Below are 22,715 nucleotides of genomic sequence, written 5' to 3'. Positions count from 1 at the left end.
TGTAGCTTCCAGCTCCCTGAAGCCATGTGGGGTGGGTGAGGACATGCACATTTGTCTGGTGCCTCCCAGGCTACCTCTTCCCACTCCCGTTGCCTAACATTGCTTGCCTTTCCGATAGGCAGGAAGAGGAGTTTTCCTTGAAGAGTGGACTTGAGGAGGAAAATGAGAATCTGAAAGCAGGGCTGGCCTTAGACCTAAGCAGTATGAACTCAACCCTGGTGTCCCTGCTGTCACCGATAGCCCTCAGACTCTACACCAGGAGGGATGGTCAGCCTGTGGTCAGCAGAAGTGCTGTTATACCACTCCTGACTTACACTGGCTACACATGCAAAGTGAAGAGGCTAAACAAGCTTGAAAACAAAGTTGAATAACTAGAGAAATATTTTGGCCTTAATTATTTCGATGTTACCATATAGTTTGCTATTGAGAATAACCATCGGGCTTCCGGGCTTCCCTGGTGGTGCAGTGGTTGAGAGTCCACCTGCCGATGCAGGGGACATGGGTTCGCGTCCCGGTCCGGGAAGATCCCACATGCCGCGGAGCGGCCGCTGAGCCTGCGCATCCGGAGCCTGTGCTCCGCAACAGAGAGGCCGCAACAGTGAGAGGCCCGCATACCGCAAAAAAAAAAAAAAAAAAAAAAAGAATAACCATCTACAAAGTAGCTTTAAAAAGCAATTTCTTTTCATTCCCTTTTGCCTCACCGAGGTGGCAGTAATTCAGGCAGTAAACAGAAACTTCAACAAGACAATACTTAGAGTGCATTAAATAAATATAAATTTTATTAAAAACACTCACATAGCGTTATCAGGAATGATATAATAATAAACGCTTTCAAATAACCTGCATTCATAACATTACAATACTTACAGTATTTATAACCATCCTCAGATTTTTACAGACAACCAAACATCTCATGAAAATGAAATGAAACTGTTTTTTAAAAAAGCGTAGAAAAATGCACACAGATTCATTATATTAGTGTCAAACTGCAAAAGTTTCCTACACAAGTTAACCACTAGCTTTAGAAGTGAACTGTACACCACTGTGCGTCAATCAAGATGAAAAATTCATTCAAGTAAAGTTGACACCACTCAGAAGCATTTTCAAGTATGGCTATATAGTCAACCTGATATTCCTATATAAGCAAATTGGAGATCTGCTTTCCATTCATTCTGAGGCAGGTTTGATATTTACAATTATAGATCTGATATTTACAATATGCCACTCAATTTCCTCTCTTCCTCCCTACCTAACCTCTCCTCCACCCCCCAAACTATACTTCCTGCTCTTGTTGGCCAGCAGTTTGACAAATGACAGTGGAGGATACAGAAACCAAATTATTCACTCGTATCGGGATGGTTGACTCAAAACCAACACATGTGCATGAAGTAATCAAATATGTGGGGTGAGATATACGGTATACGCGAAATATTAAAATCATGCAGTTTGACAAATACAAAACAAATGTTCTTGAAATGCCTGTAAATTGGTTACAGCCAAAAACTGGAGACATTTTTTTAAAAGACAAAAGCCAAGTTATAAAGATTTGACCAATAAAACTCAAAGGCCTCTGTTGATTAAGAATTTATTTGAAATGTTAGTAAGCAAAAATGTACACAGACTAAGACATAATTGTACAGCTGATTGCACACCATCCCCCTAAGTGTTTTGTTTGTGTAGAGAAGTCCTCATGGATCTGTGCCTCTATTGGTTACAGGATCAAAACATCTTTATTTAGAGAGTTAAGGACTCTAGCCAACAGTCACTTGCCAAACTCCTGCCTTACAATTTTCCCTTTATCAGCTCAGTGCATTCTATTTTCATGTAATTTTTTTTTCTGCTTGAAACAGTCAAAAGATTCTCCAAACTCTTAAAATGCTTTTCTTTACAATAAAAAGAGCCAACAGATTTACAAAATTAGTTTTAGTTACATCAGGACATATACAAGTAAAATAGGAGGGATTCAAAATAAAAGGGTTAAATCCCTGAAAAAGAATATATTTATTAACCTACAACAATTTTACATAAACACAGGTGACATGTTGGCATAAGGAGAACATGAGCTGAAATATCCCTGAATTTTTAGAACAAAAGGTTGAAGTTCAAGTTATACTTGCTAAGAAATCAAGTATTGAAAAAAGGTATGCTTTTTTTTTTAATAAAAAAAAGACTTGGAAAAAAATGATGGTACACAATGCTATAAGCTTTCACTCTCAGTTCAATATCCTATTGCCAAACTAGTGTTGAGGTATATGACAAATAGGAACATCACTCAAACCTTTAATGAATTCTTAGCTCACATTATGATATATAGCAGGCTGAGTAGCACCATCATGATGTGAATTCTGCTTCAAATCCATATATATATATATATATATATTTAATTTCTTTTTACAGTACTAAAATACTAAAGCATTGCGTTAAAAAAGTTTTGTTTACAATTTAATTTACTTACTATACATCTCTTTCACTTCTTTATACAAATTAATGATTTAAAACCACCACAGCAAACCAGCTGCCTGTTTTTTTTTCTTTTAATTAATAGATTCACATGGAACTAACCCTGTTTATTAATCTTATGCAGGCATCAGTCTGCTCAATCTTCCTGGTAAAGAGGACACTTAAGCTAAGAAATGACAACATCACAACATACAATTATCAACACAAAGGCAGCGCTGAAGAGCATACAGATCCATAAAATAGCATTGCTTAAGTGAACTAGCTTTGTCGAGTCTGTAGCATGCGGTTAATCACTACCTGCAGTTAACAGAAAATTCTTAAAACTCTACATATTTGAGCAATGAACTTGTCATACAATTTTGTACAAAACTGTTTTACAGTATAGCATGTGAGATGAGCACCAGAAAACATGTGTTTTGTGGACTAATGTATTCCCTTGAATCCAATAAGTCCCGTTTTGGATTTAACTGGCTGTAATAAAAATGGACACATTGCTCATCAGCAGATGCATGGCTAAAAGCAAAAATATTTTAAAAGCTTTGTTTCCTTAAAAAAATCAACTTTGCATTCTAAAATGAAAGTAAACTTCTTTTTCTTTTAAACGTCTCAGTACCTTAGCATTGTTCAAGTTGTCAAAGCTTAGGTAGACAAAGTGCTTCTAAAACACCATTTAAAATATTTATAGATATACATGTTTGTGCACATATACATATTTGTGTGTATATATATATGTACATATATATGTTTATTGTCCTACAAGGACTTCACTGGATGAGCAAAATCCAGAGGCCTTTAAAATGTCCACATTTTAAAAACTAATCTTGTGTAAGAATAGGTAATTATGATTAAAAACTTGAATGAAAAGGTACCCCCATTATTCAAGGGCATTGCAGTACACTGATAGCATCTTGATGATATAAAGGCATTAATTTTCAACTGTTAAAGACACCATTTTCTTAGCACCATTTCTTAGAACATCCAAACAAATTCAGTGTTTTGCTGTCTATTCATTTATGTTCCTGTAGCTATTTTGATAAATAAAAGTTAATATTAAGATTACAGTAAAAACTGCATGTTAAAAAGCCATAATTCCAGTATTTCAGTACATTGTATATTCAGCACCAGATGGTATTTTAAGATTCCTGCCCCTGTAATACTACAGTACTTGTTTGATTTGTGTTCCACGACTATGCAAACTTGGTATTATTAAAAGTGGTCACAGATGTGTAGAGCTGTAAAGGGGGAAAAATATCACATTTAAATATCATCTCATCCAATAATAGAACCAGTGTTTAAAAATGTAAATTGTGGAACACTTTCTTCTCCACCTTCTTTTTGCATAGAATGCTTTGGTCTTTTGCCTAGATTCCATCTGTGACCACTTAGGAGTCAGTGGAAATTAAGTGCTATGGTAAGATGACCTCTTTCTTTGCTGGTGAGCTGAGGTTCCTCTCACCACATTTGTCAGGAATACTGTGTCCTTTCCCCACTGCCCACATCATGCGAACTACACTATGGACAGATTGGTTGTGGTCTTTTCAAATGAGGTAACCACAAGGGGCGACATCATATGTATCTGTTGTAAGGCCCCGTGACCCTAGTGAAGGCGTATGGAGATGTAGTTACTGTGGAGTCTGTGGTCACGGACATGGTCCTTTCGGCAAGGGACTTGATGAAGCGCAGGTACGTGGGCTCGGCAGGTTCATGCGGCTCAGTGGGCTCCCGTTTCACTTTTTTGCCGTGGGTTTTCTGAGGCACATAGTCTGGGCCATACTTTTCACACTCTTCCTCTTTCTCGCGGGCTTTCTCGGCCATTTTGGCTTCCCAGAGCGCCAAGCCATGTTTTGGCTCATTCATGCTCTTGTGCTGGTAGAAGACGAGTGAGATCCTGGTGGGGTGATTCCTGTTGGGATTCTTTAAAGGGGTGGTGGCGTGCAGCTCGCGCTTTGCACACTCGATGAGAATGGACCCATGAGTCGGAGCCACAGCCACTCCCCCAACGTCAGGGTCCAGGAAGCTCTGCTCACTATCAGACCAGACCTCGTCATTGTCCTCGGCAGCACAAGGCTGCTTTTCCTGACTGCCAGCGTCGTGTACTTTGTGGAAGCCTTCTTGGACAGAAGCAGCTCCATCATGGTTAAGACCTGGAAGTGTCTTAGATAACCCATTCGCCGTGTGGGAGAGCACGTCATTCTCCTTGTTTGGGAGATGCAGGGCATGAAGAGAGCTGTTGAACATGCTCGGAGCTGCACCGTAGTTATGGATTAAGTGAGAAGGTGGGTGATGCTCACCATTTTTATAGTCTGTGTTTGGATTGCTCAGATTGGGTGGTAATCGAGAGGCAGCCCCCATGAAGTGGCCATCCATCTCATGAGCGGAATAAGGAGGAAATGTACCTACGTGGTGTACATTTGGTCTAAGAGTACAACTGCTGAAGGCATCTCCTTGTATATTTTGGTTTCCGTAACCTAAGTACTTAGAAGTAAAACTCTGGCTATTTCCGAACCTCGGCTGGTAAAGCGTATGGATGGGTGGTAGATTTAGCTTAGACAGAGGATCTTGGTTTGGATACCTGTATAGATCCATGGGCTGAGACTGGGGAGAATAGGAACCCAGATATTGGGAGCACTTGTCCATTGATATGTTTCCATTGCATTGGTATGATGATGGATATTGGTTATTCTGATTCAAAAGCCCAGGGTAGGGGCTCATGGGATTAGAAGAATTCAAATATGAACCTGCAGCTTGGGATGAGGTGGAATAGAGGTTCACAGGGTTGGCGCCTCCATAAATATCTGAAGTGTGTGAAGAGCTTGGATAAGGACTAACTGGATTGGGCCTTCTCGTGTATAGACTGGCAGATCCAGAAGAAGCGTAAGAGCTGACAGACTCTGACTGAGGGCTATCAGTGAAGGGGTGGGGTGGCTGCTTCAGTGGCTGTGGAAGCTGATTCTGCAGTTGGGGCTGGGGCTGCTGCATGACTGGTCCTGAAAGTCGCAGAAGTTCTGTGGACAGGATAAGAGAGAGCGAGGACAAACATGCTTGATCAGCACTTTATGAGAACTAGGGAGGATGCCTACATGTACGTGAGAACCATCAGTAGAATTATGCAACACGCATCCCACGAGGACAAGAGCAACGTCAGAGCTCTCTAATCACCGTCTGGCGTCATTTTTTGTGTCTAAAGCATTAGAAATAAAATGGCAGAGCACACAGCAGTACATTTTGGAAAATGGTGAAAAATGTAATAAAACATCCAAAAGCCATTCCACTGAGAGCATCGTGTTCTCTGGAGCTTCTGCGTGTTTGATCAAGCCACACTCTCTACTTGAAGTGCCCTGCCATCTCCCTGCCCTTCCTTGACACAGTTATGCCTTCCTCAAGGAAGCCGTCTATAAACCCAACTTCTAGTGCTTTTGTAATACTTCGTCATAGCCACTGCAAACATCAGTCAGATAAAGCAACAGTCATAACGTACTGGAATTATCCATTTTTAGTCCCCTCCTCACCTCACTGCAAAGTAGTCCCTTGAGGGAAAGAACCATGTCTTATTTTACTTTATTTCTCCATTGCCTGGCATGCAATCAAATATGTTAAATAGGTAATGTAGCAAAAAAATTGTTATGGAAGATTCAGCAATGCTATGAGAAAAAGAATGACATCCATTTAAATACCCAAAGCACCTTATACAATTGGCAAACCCTATTTCATTAGCGTGCTTTCCAGGAAGGAAATTAACACAGTTGTAGATACAACTTTAAAGGAACTTTCAGCTTTGTAAATGAAACTTTTAAAAGTCATACTTCTGTTTCATGAACACACTTAAAAGAAAGAGTAACATGAGATGAGAACAGATAAATGGAGCCGCAATGGCAGTCCTGAGAACTGAAACAATCACTGCAGAGGCCAGTTAGAAGGAACTAGACACAAAGTTCTAACTGATTGTACTTTATAGCTAACTTAAAAGAGATATCAGGAGTGGATAGGATTTACTTCTCTTAGTGTAAGTCAACCAATCAACAAATGTTTATTAAACATCTTTGACATATTATTCTAAATTAGTTTTATCCTTGAGCTTCAAAATCAATCAGTAGGGAGATTTGACTTTGTGAAGCAAAGACGGTTGGTTCTAAGCAGAGCATTATACTAATGCAAAAGATATGCATTTTTCTTTTGTTAATAGCTAGGCCAATACCATCTCTGAAATTTGGATATGGACATCACATTGTATGATTTCTCCTTTTAGAGTCTTAACTATAGACAAAGCAAGAAACAGAATATCTACTAGCATTGATAAATAATGCTCTATTGCTACTACTACAGATGTGATCTATTTTGATGGGTAAAAGCTTTTTAAGAGCTATATGTGGATTCCCCTGGTACACCTCAGCCTCAACATGGCTAAAGAAAGGTATCTTATTCTCCTGGCCTTCCCTCATAAATCTTATTTTCAAACTTACCTCAATAAATAGTACTGTTTTAATTATCTAGGCTTATAACTTTGGAGTCATCCTTAAGTATTTTTTCTCCTTCATTCTAATGGTTTGTCACCATCGTACTGATAATCATTTTGGAAGAGTTAGCTTCTGTCATCTCTTGCTATATCTTCATTGCTACCACCAAAATTCAAGCTCTTATTACCTCACTCTTGGTTTACTGCATCAATCTCCAAACTATTAGTTCCTCTACCTCTAATTTGGCTTGTCTGTCATTGATGGATTAACACTAATTTCACCATGTCACTTACCATAAAACTTTGCCATTTATTACAGAATAAAATCCAAACTTCTCCCTCACACTGGGGCTGATGCAACACCTCACTACCATCTCCAAAAACAAAGCTTGGGCCTTGCTACTTTAGAGAAAATTCTAGTACAGAACTAAGACCATGATCGAACATAACCTTCCAAAGTTAACAATGTTCGTTTTTAAAATAAGTGTCACGTGACATACAGTGCTTCACATTAAATTTACCTGCCAACTGTTTCACCTGGCTTCCATTTTCAATCTGTTTGGTGCGAGAGGAGGCTGACTTTTCCTTTTCATTCTTATTTGTGCTGCTCTCCAAAGAGGAAAGCTTTTCAGCCGCAGCTTTCTTGGCTTCTAGTTTCCTTTGTCGGCATGTCTTGACTGGCTCTGCTAACATCCTGACTTTCCGTCGAAAAGAACTCAGTACCTGAATGGCACCATTTCGTTTTTTCTCCTCCTGAGCTTCTACGCTCCCAAACTCATCCACATCAGAGACTTTGTAGAGAGGCAGAACGTGGAGCTGCTCATCCTCAGGTTTTCCTCCAATTTCTCGATTGTCTTCTCTAGTGAGGGTGCATACCTGGCAAGGAAATAAGACAGCACAGACTCAGTTTCAGTCCAGATGACAGCTGGTGTGTGTGTGCGTGTGTTTTCCCTTCTCAGTATTTACATTTGTGGTGCTGGCCTAGTGGACCAGATTGGTTTGTTACCATAAAACCACGACTGTCTGTTATTAATGAAAATTGCATCAAAATGTACATCAAGATAAACAAGTTCATGTTGACATTTTTTTTTTTTTTGGAATCTATCAGGAACCGTTACAGTCACTGCAGTGACACTTCTTCACATACATTTCTGACTAAGGGAAGAAGCTTCAAAAAGAAGCTACAAGTTTCCTCTACCAAATGACTTCCTCTGCTTTTGGTAACATCACATTCGCCTCATCTCATACTTTGTACACAAAGAGATTTCACATCTTTCCTCACAGCTAACTCTCCTTAGCTGTGTTTAAGAAATTTCCACAGGATACCAAAGTGAAATCTAAATAATGTAAAATTGAAGATTTGATTGATACAGGTAATATTTAAGTTAACACTGCTTCTACCTTTCTTTTCCCTCCTCTGTACTTTATGAAATCTAACTTACTGTTTCTCTTCTCACTCATTTCTCTTCTGAAAAGAAAAAAAAAAAAGCTACTTCTGCTGCTTTGATAATTTGATGGTACTTTATTTCTTTTGTTGGCCACAATCACATTGGCTTTGATGAAAGATTGTTTGTTGGTTTTAAAATACTAGCTTTTAGTATTTAGTGTTTTTAATTAACGGAGAAAATGCGACCACAGTTACTTAAAACCCAAGGTAATACAAAATCATTGAAAGATACTCTTGAAAGGAGTGTGATGATTACATTAGATTTACCTTTATAAATAAGTTTAACATGCAATGGTATTAAAATGAGCATTTCACTTCGTACACATAAGTCTTCCCAAATCCTTGCCTCTGAGCACTTGTAACCTTTTCCCACAATTTATCCCTACTCGCTTCCACCTCTCCAGTGCTGCTTTCCGTTTCACCTCACAGAAACTGTGACCTATCAGAGACAAATTCCCCTTCAATCAAAAACTTTCTCATCCTCTGCCCACTCTCCATCACCTTGCTGGAGAGAAACCTGGTTATCTTCAAGACCTACTGTAGCTCCAGCTATCATTTATTTCTTCTACTTCCCAGAATCTAGCAGAACCTCCAAATGATGAGCAGGTGTTCAATACCTGGTGAGTGACGGTGTTAGATATTGTGGATGATAAGTCTCATGTTTGTCCTCCTGAATCAGAAATCAGCAAACTAGGGCCTGTGGCCAAACGGCCTTGCAGCCTGTTTTTGTATGGCCAGTGAACTAAGAATGTTTTTTTTTGCATTTTTAAAGAACTTTTTATTGAAAAAATCCCAAACAAAGAATATGACAGAGATCCTATGTGGCCTGCAAAGCTTTTAACAGAAAACTTTTCCAGCCCCTGCTCTAGACCAATACCTTCTTTGCTTCTCAACAAAAATTTCACAGCAGATTCCTCGAATTAATTCCACTACTGCCTACTATCTCTCTGAATTCTCTTCTACACTATAATTTAACTACAGTGCCTGCCTGCTATTTTCCATGTTAGGTCTCATTGGTCATCTTCCTCAATTACACCTGTATCCATGTTGATAACTCATTAGGTTGATTAATTAATTTATAGTTTCTGTACTTGAGCTTTTTCGTTCTTTATCTCCACTCTGAGTCATCTCTTTAGGTGCAAGGCCACACCCTGGGTTTTGATGGTACGCAACACTGCTCCCCCCTAAGATGGATCCATTTTCTCCCCTTACCAAAGCCTTCAAATACAAGGACCAATCCATTTTACCCACTGTAATATGTACTTACAATGGGTTCTTTTGCACTTTGAACTTTCTGTAGTAGTTGGTGTGACATCGACGATGCATTTTTCACTTATACTTTTCTCTGCAGGCTGGACTGGTACCTTAGCTCGTATATGGCTTTTTGCTTAACTGATTATAACCTACTAGATATGTGACAGTGAATTTTGAAAGAATTTTTTGGGGCATCTGATTGTAGCTGGAGAGCCTTAGTCACTGGTTTAGATTAGCACCAAGAATTTCCATGTTTTTTTTTTTTTTTTGCGGTACGCGGGCCTCTCACTGTTGTGGCCTCTCCCGTTGCGGAGCACAGGCTCCGGACGCGCAGGCTCAGCGGCCGTGGCTCACGGGCCCCGCCGCTCCGCGGCATGTGGGATCTTCCCGGACCGGGGCACAAACCCGCGTCCCCTGCATCGGCAGGCGGACTCTCAACCACTGCGCCACCAGGGAAGCCCAAGAATTTCCATGATTTTCACATGCTTGTCAATACAGTTTTCCACTAATGTGACATGCCAACCTGTTATGAGAGTACTAGTTATGCAAAACAAGGTCACCTTGCAATAGCAATCATTCATGAAAACACTGTTCTCTGCAGGGACACCGGCAGAAAACATATTACTCTAAATGCTGCTAACTTCCAGTCCTCTACTCTTCAACAGGACATGCTGCTAACCTCTCCTCAGCACCACTTACCAATGTGCTGCCATTCTGCATGTTGTGCAAGTCTCTATGGGCATGAGCACAGAAGTCCAAACATGCAGTGACCCCTGAGAATGGACGGCCTTCCTTCAGACCCAGACGGCACTCTGGTGCTCTGTGTTCATATTCAATCTGAAAAACGGAAGCGAGTGTGTGACTGGGGAAGTACTTAGGCATTTCAAATCTTTAGGCACACATTTGACAAAAAAGTACAGGACCTGTGTACTGAGCACGTCAAAAAGGTTCCTTAGTATTATATTTTATATCCCCAAATACAATGGAATGACACAAAATAGAGCAAATGCCTTGACACAGTAAAGTTATTTAATAGTGTTACTGAGATATAATTGACTTACACTTTAAATATATGCTGTTTATTATACTATTTGATTATATATATATATATATACACACACACACATACATATGCATACATGAAACCACTACCACGATCAAAATAATGTACATATCTATCATTCCCATAAGTTTCCTCATGCCTCTTTATAATTCATGCTTCCCACTTTGTTCCCAGGAAACTACTGATCTGCTTTCTGTCACTAGAGATTATTGTAGTTTGCATTTTCTAGAATTTTACATAAATAAATCCATTTTGAGTTGATTTTTACATAGGGTGTGAGATTAAGAGTCAAAGAATCTTTTTCCATATGGATATCCAACTGTTCAAACACTGCTGGGTAAAAAGTTTACACTTATCTCATTGAATTGCCTTTGTTGAAAATCAATTGACCATACATGTTGAATCTATTTCCAGACTCTCTATTCTGATCTTTTGTTATGTAATGGTGTGCTGGTGTGTGTGTGTATTTATGTGTGTATATGCCAATAATCAACTGTCTTGATTACTAGTAAATGTGGATTTGTAGTAAATCTTGAAATCAGGGAGCATAGGTATTCAAATTCTGTTCTTTAAAAAAAAGTTTGACTATTACAGGTTCTTTACATTTCTATTTAGAGTCACCTTGTCAATTCCTTCAGAACACCTGGTGAGATTTTGATAGGTCATGTACTGAATCCATTGATTAATTTGGGGAAAACTGAAATCTTAATAATACTTAGTCTTGTGATCCATGAACATGGTATATCGTTCCATTTAGGTCTTTTATAATTTCTATGAGAAATGTTTTGTAGTTTTCAGTGCACAGGTCTTGTACATTTTTGTCAGATATATATTAAGAATTTCATATTTTTGATACTATTTTAATTGTTATTGGTTTTCATTTCAATTTTTAATGGTTTATTGCTAGTATAGAGAAATACAATCGATTTTTGTATTTTGCAACTGTGCTAAACCATTTATTCTAGGAAGTTTTTTGGTAGACTCTTTGGGACTTTCCACACACATGTTGTCTGCAAATAAGGATAGTTTTATTTCTTCATAGTCAATCTGTATCCTTTTTATTTTCTTTTTCTTGCCTATTTCATGGTCTAAAATTTCCAGTTAGATGTTCAATAGAATAAGATACAAGGATATATTATACAGCACAAGGAATATAGCCAACATTTTATAATAACTATAAATGAAGTATAATCTTTAACAATTGTGAATCATTATGTTGTACATGTGAAACATATAATATTGTAAATCAACTATACCTCAATTTAAAAAATTAGGCTGTCACAAAAAGCTTGCTGGCAAGATGAGAACTATTCTTGAAAACACCCCTTGAATTTTCTTAAGCAAACATTCATTTGATAAAGAGTAAAAAGTATTTATTTTTATTATTGTATGACAATTGTATATTAAATTTATGTTTATAAATATGGCACAGAGAACATCTTCAACAAATAGTAAAACCTACTTCAGAAGTTAAAAAAAAAAGATTTTAACTAGAAGTGGTGAGAATGGATATGCTTTTCTTGTTCCCAATGTATAATGTGTTTTTTAAAAAAATTTAGCTTTCCATTTACTGAGTTTTCATAGATGGCAAAGCCTACCTTAGGTAATAGGCATGATCCCATCACAATAAAATAGCATTAAAAAGTTTCATGTCACAAAATGGAGGAAAGAAATTACAGTTCCACCTAGCTGAGCAAGTTAAGGAATGAAATGCTTCTTTAACTTGCTACTTTACCATAAAAACACTAAACACTTTAGTTCTTTCACCATTATGTGTGATGTTAGTTTTAGTTTTTTAATCTATGCCCTTTATCAGGCTGAGAACGTCTCCTTCTGTAGATGTTAAATTTTGTCAAATGCTTTTTCTCTATCTATTGAGATAGTTTTCCCCATTATGTTGGTTAATATGGTGAATCACATTGATTGATCTTTGAGTGTTAAATGAACCAGCTGCTCCTGAAATAAACTCCATTTGATCATAATATATTATCCCTTTTACACATCGTTGGATGTATTTAGATGAAATTTTGTTAAGAATTTTCACATCAGTATTCATGAATATCATTGGACTTTATTTTTTCTTTAATGCCCTTGTCTGACCAGGATATTTCCAGCCTCATAGAATGAGTTGGGAAGTACTTACTCCTTTGCTACTACTGTCTAGAAGAGTTTCCATTGAACTATTCTTTCTTTCTTAAATAATGAGTGAAATTTGGAAGGGAAATCATCTGGGCCTGGAGTTTTCTTTTTGGGAAAGTTTTTAATTACAAATTCAATTTTTAAATAGATATAGGACTATTCATGGTACTTTTTCTTTAGTAAGCTTCAGTAATTTGTGCCTTTCAAGGACTTTGCCCATTTCATCTAAGTCATTTATTTTCATAAAATTTTAATAATGTTTTCATTATTATTCTTTTACTATCTGTAGGATATATAATGGTGTCTCATCTTTAATTCCTGATATTGACAATTTGTACCTTCTCACTTGTTCTTGAACAAATTGACTAAAAGTACTAGCTTTTGGTTTCACTGATATATTCTATTTTCTGTATTCTATTTCATTGATTTCTGTTCTTACCTTTAGTTTTTCCTTCTTTCTGCCTTTTATATGGCTAAAGTTGCTCTTTTTCCAAGCTTCATAGGATATAAACATAGATCATTGATTTGAGACTTTTATATAACATTTCTGATATAAATGTTCAATGCGATAAATCTTTCTCTAAGAAGCTTCACAGCTGCATCCCACAAATTTCAATGTCACATCTTCATTTTCCTTCAGTTTGACATACTTTCTCCCTTGTGATTTATTCTTTGGCCCATAGGTCATTTAGAAATAAGTCACTAAGTTTCCAGATATTTAGGGATTTTGTAGGTATCCTTCTGGTACAGATTTTCAATTTAATTTCATTGTGATCAGAGAACATATTTTTTGGCTTTTAAATTTATCAATACTTGTTTCATGACCCAGAATACAAACTATCTTGGTAAATCATCCTTGTACATTTGAAAATAATGTTAATTCTGTCATTGCATGGGGAGTTCTATACATAACATCAATTTCGTTAAAAGTGTTGTTCAAGTCTTCTGTCCCCTTACTAATTTTCTGTCTACTTGTTCTAATGGTTTGAGAGAGATATATTGAAAACTGACTGTATCTGTAGCTTCGTTTGTTTTTAGTTGTATCAGTTTTTGTTTAATAAAATTTAAAGCTATTATTAGATGCATAGTTAGGATCATCATCTTCTCTTGCTAAACTGACCTTTTTATCATTATAAAATGATCCTCTTTATAATATTCTTTGCTATGAAATCTACTTTGCTATTAATATCACTCCAGCTTTCTTTTGATTGACATTAGCATGGTATTTCTTTTCTTTTTTTTTTTTTTTTTTTTGGCGGTACACAGGCCTCTCACTGTTGTGGCCTCTCCCGTTGTGGAGCACAGGCTCCGGATGCGCAGGCTCAGCGGCCATGGCTCACGGGCCTAGACGCTCTGCGGCATCTGGGATCTTCCCAGACCGGGGCACGAACCCGTGTCCCCTGCATCGGCAGGCGGACTCTCAAGCACTGTGCCACCAGAGAAGCCCAAGCACGGTATTTCTTGGTTCTTGCTTTTCTAAATATCACAATTGTTCTGTATCAATGTGATTATTCAATATCACAAGCTCTGCCTTTTAATTGGGAGTGTTAAAAAATTTATATTTAATGTGGTTTTTGATATGGCTGGGATTAAATATACCATTTGCTATTTGTTTTGTATTTGTTTTAGTTTTCTTTTAGTTCCATATTTTAAAATATGTTTTGGGATTAATAATTCCATTCTCATCTCTTTACTGGGGGATTACTTATACATTTTTTGGTTAGTGGCTGCCTGCTTTAAGGTTTACAGTGTAGTGTACAGTCTATATTCAAGTAATATACCATTCCATCCATATATGACATAAGAATCTTACAACAGTATACTTCCAATCCCTAAGCCTCTGTGCTATTTTTATATGTTATAAATCTTAAATTACATTTTTAATATATTTTAAAATAAACTATCTTGTAAAGAAATTTTTTAAATAAGGGGAAGAAGTCTTTTTACTCGCATATCTACTATTTATGATGTTTTCATTCCTTTTTGCCAATCTAGATTTCTATCGTATCATTTTTCTTTCTATCAGAGGGCTTCCTTTAACTTTTTTGAAGTTTTAGTCTGCCGGTGGTGGTAAATTATTTCAGCTTTTGTATGCCTGAAAAAAAAATCTTTATTTTTGTCTTCACTTTTGAGAGTTGTTTTTACTGGTTATAGATTTGTAGATTGATAGTCTTTTTTTTTTTCTTTCTGTACTTTAAGGATGTTTTTCCTCTTTTTTCTTGCATCTTTCTCAGATTTTAAGTCTTGTGTGTGTGTCATCCATTTTTTCCCTATAAGTAATGTCTTTTTTCGCCCATCTACTTTTCACATTTTCTCTTAATCACTGTAAGCAAGTTGATTTTAATGTGATTTTATATAGTTTCTTAATATCTCCCCCCACCCCCACCATTTGGTGCTTGCTGAGCTTCTGGGATGAATGGGTTTATAGTTTTGAACAAATTTGAAAAACAATTGGCCATTATACTTAAAAATATTTTTCTGTCCTCCTTTTGGGACTCTAATTACACATATATTAATTAGTGTAATAATATTGTGCGATGCTGTGATCTAGTTGGCTTTATTCTGTTCCTTGAATAAAAATGTATACAAAATCTAGCTGGTCCTTAGACTCATGCCATCTCATAAGAAATACCATGCAGGGGTCTGTGACTGGATTACTGGAAATTTATCTCTATGTCTGGAAGACAGTTCTAAGTGCATGGCTTTCTGATGGTGTAAATCTGTGCTGTTCAATATGGCAGCTACTAGCCACATGTAGCAATTTAAATTTAAATTAATTAAAATGAAAAGTTCATTAACTCAATTGCACTAACCGCATATCAAGTGTTCAGTAACCACATGCAGCTAGTAACTACCATTCTGAACAGTGTAGACAGAAAATATTTCCATTGTCAAAGGAAGTTTTCTTGGTTTAAAATGTCATCTCCACACATGACGAAAGCACATGATTTTGAGATTTGAGCCTGCTAATTCAGTCCTAAAGTTTAATGGTAAGATAACCATAGAAAAGATAGAGAAATATAACTCTACTGGATAGACATAAAGGATATTTAAGTTAAGAAAACCTATATTCTAATTCCATGGAGCTAACAGAAGAAATGCTGTGAAGACCCAATGAAGCTTAACTTCACCAATAAGACTTTATGAAATCAAGGAACAAAGCAAAGAAGAACATTCATATATGAGAAATAAAGGTACTATATTCAGTTGGGGGAAGGAGGCAAATACCAAATAGTAGACTTCCACAGCACCTATAACCTTGATGTGTTATGTATACTGTAGGAAAAGATCACATGGCTGTTTTCTGGGGTCTCTAAACCATGTTAAGACATATGGATAAACTTTCCAGTAGTACCTACCATGCAATATAAAAAACACCTTATTCGTTCTTAGCCATTAGTTGATTTAGTTTATATAGACATTACATTTATTTTTTAATGTATGAATGTATGTATGTATTTAAATTTTATTTTATTGTGGTAAGAACACTTAACATGAGAGCTACACTTTTAACAAATTTTTAAATGTACATTATCGTTGACTACAGGTACAATTTGTACAGCAGATCTGTCGACCTTATTCATCTTGCTTAACTGAAACTTCATGCCAATTGTTTAGTGTATCTATCTACACATTTACTCATATACAAATATTAAAACACATCTAAGGAATTATACCTAATCATCTTGTTATAACTTAAAAACTTGGGGTACCTTCATATTTTAGATATTCCAGGTTCAGGAAATGCATAAAATACTCCAAACAAAAAGTAATAGTGTAGAATATAAATGCTTAGATAATCAAGTTTGTATGAGACAGTCTATAATAGGAATCAAAGGAGTAAGAACATCAATGCTTGTTGTTCTGTCCCTTTCCCCAGTTAAAGCCATTTGATTAATAGCCCCTATAAAAAATTCACTCAACAGAAAATGGCCAAACTTGAAATCTAGCAACATAGACTCAATTTATTTTCTTTTTATAGCTTGATTTATTATTTTGCTCACCAGAATTATTTTACAACAGTAGCAAACCATTCCTTATACTTTTCTGTGACACTGATTAAAATAGGTAAGGTTGTAAAAATAACAATATTAATCCCACTGTTATTAATAGCATTTAAAATAATTTTCATAGACATTAACATATATCTCTAAATATCTAGGTTGTGACATAAAACAACTTATAAAGAGACAGTCATTATTAAAGTTGCGTCCTTTGCTCCCACTTAAAAAAAAAAAAAGAATTGAGGTTTGGGGAAAATGTTAAAGTCCACAATGGAAACAAGAATAGCTAAATTGTTGGCTAGAATTGGTGCCCTGCCTGTCTGTCTCTGCTATGTAGACTAATCTAGTCCCCTTATAGAGTCTTTAACATTATTAAGTAAATGACAATGTTTGCAAAATGTGTCATACTTCACGCTTTCCCGTACCCATACTGCTGTGTACTCTGTTCTGAATACCTTCTCATCACCTCAAGCTTTCCTCCATCTATCAATCTTCCTCTTCCTCTTAAATCTTTAACCTCTCCTATTCCATTGCTCCTACCCCCAGTCCTTCCTTCACTGGTTTCTCTTCCCCCACTCACCCCTAAAATGTTAAATATTAAAATCATTAGCCCCTTCTCCTCTTTGTAATCTTCACTCTGAAAAATTGTATTTACTACTAACTACTTCCTGCATTTTGATAATTCCCAAATCACAGTGCTAACCTGGATTTTTCTCCCAATTTTTCTTTTAATTATCCTAGAAGTATGTCAAACCTAGCATGTCCAAAATGAAATTTGTCATCTTCTCCTTATCTCCTCCAAACTTACTTTTCCTCACTGATTCCTAATACTAATACAACAATCTGTCCAAGCCAGAAATTTGGTGGACCCTCAAATTCTCTCTTTTGCTCGTTCTCAAATCTGATTGGTCACTAAGTTTATAAGTTCCACCAAATATTTCACATACTTATTTCATTTTCTCTATCACTACTGATATTTCGTTAAATTAGGACCTTAACGTCTCTTGCCCAGTGATTGCAACAGCTTACTTCTCTAATTTAATCTTCTATAATCTAAGCTGTATTTCATTTATTTGGCTTGAGTGACCTTTTCAAGTTAAATCACTTCACCCTCACCATCCCCAATATACACTTAGAACACCCCAGTGGTAGGCCCCTTACCTATAAGATAAAGTTCAAAGATCTTTGTATGGCCTCCAAGGCCATTTGTGACCTTACATCTCTACTTTCAGGGAGAACCTTTTTGTTCCTTCAGAAATGTGCATACTTCTATCCCAGCTGTTATCATGTTTTTCTATAGCTGGCATTTTACATATCTCTGTCTCCTCTAAGGAAGGAGTTTTGTAAGGACAGAGAATCTGCACTGCTCATCTTAATGTCCACAGTGACTAAACACAGCATCTGGTTCATAACAGGCTTTCATTTAGTGCTTTTGCTGTTGATGTTATTGAAACAGTGTAGACTTCACGGTCTTGCCTCCTTCACGAGCATTTCTGAACAAATCACCTGGCCTTCCATATAGGTATAACCCAGCACACACTTCTTAGAAAATAGGAAAGGAAAAAGAAAAAGGAAAAATCTAGCAAAATCTGACATATCTCGACACATGTATATACACTTACAAAGTAGTACACCCATAGCTTTACATGTATAGACTTGCTGTGGAAACAGTTAACAGGTGGTTAGAACCTATAGTATGAGCCATATAATTGCAATTAATCACTAAAGTCTGCTTACAGAGATAAAATTATCCATATGAGAACAAGATTAGTAGGTAAAATAGCTTGTGAGCCTTAAAAGCTCATTATCTTTATAGATTAAAAGACCAAAAATATACTCTTTTGGATGGTGTAATTTTCATATATCAAATATTCATATATCAAAAACAGAACACTGCAGTGGTTTCAACAATTAGGAAGAGAAAAAGTTAGAAAAATAAAGGAAAATCGTTGCTTCAAAAATATTTTTGTAAAGATAGGCCATCAATAATGAGTAAGTAAAGTGTTCTAATCATTGTCAATAACTGTTTAAACTTACCTGATTATTATATGCATCAGGTGCAAGTTTCTTGTATGTTGGTGCCATAAGAGTGGACAGGTTTTGTAAATGAGACTCCAGTTTCTCTTCCTGTATAAAATGAATAATTCTACATATTAAATTCTAAATCCATTCTATCCATATATGAGAGAGGCTATCAATTAGATTTTTTTCCCCTGTATCTTAGATCCAAATCACAAATATATACCGTCTCATTAAATATCGGCTTGGCCAAAAAGTTTGTTCGGGGTTTTCCCATAACATTGGCCAACCCAATAACTAAATATCATCTTAACGTGACTATTTCTAAGTGAAAAGCATAGACCTATTTTTGTATGTGCTGTTAAATGTCTAGCTCTTTGGTATTTACATGAGATTAATCAATTTTCTACTTTGCATGCAGATATTTGGCATTTTATTAATATAAGTCTATGCTGGTAGTAGGATTAGGAGAATGAAGCCATACGGTCTTTAAAAGGTCACATTCTCTATTCTTCTCCAATTAGTGGCCGAGGAAGATGAGCTATTGAAAGGATTTGTTTTAATCTATTTCTAATCTTTATATTTTAAATGTTTATAAAAAATAGCATTACAAAATTTGAAATGATCACTCCATAGAACTAAAAATTACTATGTGATTCAAATATGAATAAAACCCTAAGAACTATAATGTGGTATATATGAAAAACTTTGTAAAGTTTACTTGAGAGGTATATACTTCAGGTATATTCGCCCCTACCCCCAAGCAAAGAATATGCTTTTTTAAATGGTAGGGGATGATACTCAGTTGTTCTATTCATACTTAGAAGTTCTCATTTCACATTGATATTTCTCTAAAAACCTTGGGAGATGTAAGCAGCTGGCAGAGGTATACTTGCTTGCATTTTAGAAGGTGAGGAGGTTTCTGACTGGAGTCCTCCTACCTAACAGAGGGAGGATGTCACTAGCCATCCCCTGCATTTGTTTACATGAAACAGAGTGATAAACATTTATGAAGTAGTGGAGAAAATGCTCTCCAGTGTGAAAATTAAAAGTGTAAGACAGTAGGCAAAATTGCTATTCATTAGGTTTATCAAATATTTGTGTTTTCTTATGCAAAGAGGATATCTAGCACATTAATACAGCTTATTAAAATGTTACGATTCTATGAAAAATTTATATCATGACTTGAAGAGCTTTTGCACTTTATTAAACTTCCACTTACTATTATAGTCACAAATAATAAAGCTAACAAATTTTTCAAAGGGACATATAAAAATGATATCAATAGTATAATTGCATATTTCAACTGCATTTAAAATTTGAAAAAAAATATAACATGTATAGATTTACTAAAAATTTGATCATATATGAATGCTAAATATACTGAGGTTTTCTGATTATTCAATTAGCATACTCTAGAATACCATGCTACACAAAAGTTGTTAAACGTGATACTGATCTACAAGTTATATTTTGAGAAATATATATTCTAGAGAAGGACAAAAACCAGTGATGTCAATGAGAAATCAATGTTCATTTATTTCAACTACACCTTTATATTAAAATCTAAATATGTTTTAGTTACTTGAATGCATTTATTATAGTAACATTAAGGCATCAGATCTCATGGGTTGAAACTGTGACTAGAAATGGACTTTTATGAATGTGGCAGTCACGAACATGATTTCTATAATTCAGGTTCAAAAGATGAAAGTTCTAACACTGAAGTAGTAATATTTAGTTTTAATATGGAAATGACAGCTGTGTGAAACTCTGGAGTTTACATAGAAGACAAACAATAAGTGTAAAAGGCCATAAGTATAGTTTATGTTGATCAAACTTTATTACTTTAGTATCACATGGTTGTTATTATGCTAATTTTATAAAATATTATTATGTGTGCCTACCGTTTAGCCAAAATTTTACTGATCTATCTCTGAGATGAAATTCTCTGTTAATGAGAGTTTGAGTATATTATATTGTTCACTTCATCTGTGCTCATCAATTCTCCATGAAAAATAAACAGATTATACATCAGGAAGTAAACAAACCTCTTTTGGGTCATCCCCAAGCAGCTTAAATTTTCTTGGGATCTTGCTCCTGGCAAACTTACATCCATTGTAGTACATGCTCCATGAACAACCAAAAGAAAAGGAGGCACCACAGGTCTCTGGGTCCAGCCCCTGACAGGCACACGTTCTCCTGAGAAATCAAAGAACCAAGTTCATGACTATGGAGAGCACTGTCCAGGCTATAAATCTCATATTCTGGGTGTCTACATTCCAAAATGAATGCAAATTAGTTTTGAAAGAAGTCTAACTCTATATTAAGCTGTGCCACAATCACATTAGAAAAGAACTATTTCGATTGGCTTTAAAAGACAACTTGAACAAATATTTTATTGTAGTATAATACACACAGAGAAAGTACACATAATTTTATAGCTTCTAATCACTCACAAATGAAACATACACAAGTGAGTGCCACTCAAACTAAGAAACAAAACATATACTTGCACCCCTAAATCCCATCTTATATTTCCTTCCAGGCATTGTCCTTCTAACAGTAACTTGTCAGAAGAGATTAGCTCTGCCTACTTTTATCCTATATAAAATATACTATATTCCTACTGAATATAGTGTATGTATGTGTGTGTATATATATATGCCTATTTTTATACTATATATACTATAAACCTACTGAATTTAGTGTGTATGTGTGTATATAAATGTGTGTGTGTATATATATAGTTTTGCCCATTTTTATACAACGTATAGTATAGTACACACACATATGTATAGTTTTGACTATTTTTATACTACATATAGTATGCTATATATTTCTGTACTGTAGTATGAAAATAGGCAAAACTGTATGTGTATATGTATATATATGTACACACATACATTCATAACATACACATGTATATGCAGTTATCTAGTATAAGCTTATTTGTGTCTTCTTTTCTTCAACATTGTTTGGAATATCTATCCACATTGTTGCATGTAGTTATACTTTATATTGACGTATTTATTCACTGAGTACAGTTTCTATTATATGGATATGCCACAAATTAATCGTTCCACCATTGATGGGCATTTGAGTGCTTTCTAGTTTTTAGCTAAAATACAGTATTGTGACTTCACATCCCAAGTCAGTTATATCCTAAGGGCAATAGACAAACAAGCAAAGAAACCAAACATTAAAAACAGGATAAAACAACCCACTAGGAAAACAATATTCAGTAGGTATTTTTTCACAGCTGTATTGAGGTATAATTGACAAATAAAACTGTAAGATATTTAAAGTATACAATGTAATGATTTGATACAAGCATATATTATGAAAGGATTTTCCCATCAAGTTAATTAACACATCTATCACCTCACATATTTTTTTTTCTTGCAATGAACATTTAAGTTCAACTCTTTTAGCAAATTTCAGTTATATAGTAAGGTGTTATCAACTATAGTCATTAGATCCTCAGACCTTACTCATTTTATAACTGAAAGATTATATATATCCTTTTACCAACCTCTCCCTATTTCCCTCATCCCCCAGCCTCTCACAACTTTTCTACTCTGTTTCTGTGAGTTTGACTTTTGTTTTTTTGTTTTTGATTCCACATATAAGTAATATCAGGTATCTGTCTTTCTCTGTCTGGCTTATTTCACTTAGTATAATCCCCTCCAGATTCATCCATGTTGTCGAAAATCCTGCCATTTATTTAAAAGCTGAATAATATTCCTCTGCGTGTGTTCACAAACCACATTTTTATCTGTTTATCCATTGATGGACACTTAGGTTGTCTCCACACCTTGGTTACTGTGAATAATGTTGCAATTGGAATGCAGGTATCCCTTTGAGATAATGATT

General features: G+C 35.7%; 1 protein-coding gene across 2 annotated transcripts in view; it reads right to left on the bottom strand.

The window, feature by feature from the left end:
- Nucleotides 1-753: 753 nt before the first annotated feature.
- Nucleotides 754-22,715, bottom strand: part of TET2 (tet methylcytosine dioxygenase 2) — a 133,677-nt gene continuing 111,715 nt past the window's right edge. Inside the window, exons 7-11 of one of the 2 annotated variants that reach the window (XM_060148538.1) lie at nucleotides 20,891-21,041; nucleotides 18,858-18,947; nucleotides 10,314-10,451; nucleotides 7,435-7,789; nucleotides 754-5,465 (exon numbers count right to left, since the gene is read on the bottom strand). In XM_060148538.1, coding sequence (XP_060004521.1) covers nucleotides 4,027-5,465; nucleotides 7,435-7,789; nucleotides 10,314-10,451; nucleotides 18,858-18,947; nucleotides 20,891-21,041 — 2,173 coding nt within the window. In that variant the 3' untranslated portion in view covers nucleotides 754-4,026. Of the gene's footprint in view, nucleotides 5,466-7,434; nucleotides 7,790-10,313; nucleotides 10,452-16,854; nucleotides 18,360-18,857; nucleotides 18,948-20,890; nucleotides 21,042-22,715 lie in introns of those variants that run through there. The other variant, XM_060148539.1, reaches the window with a different exon arrangement.

Source organism: Lagenorhynchus albirostris, chromosome 4, assembly GCF_949774975.1.
Source record: "Lagenorhynchus albirostris chromosome 4, mLagAlb1.1, whole genome shotgun sequence".
Lineage (NCBI taxonomy): Eukaryota > Metazoa > Chordata > Mammalia > Artiodactyla > Delphinidae > Lagenorhynchus > Lagenorhynchus albirostris.
This window is presented reverse-complemented; position numbering and strand designations above follow the sequence as displayed.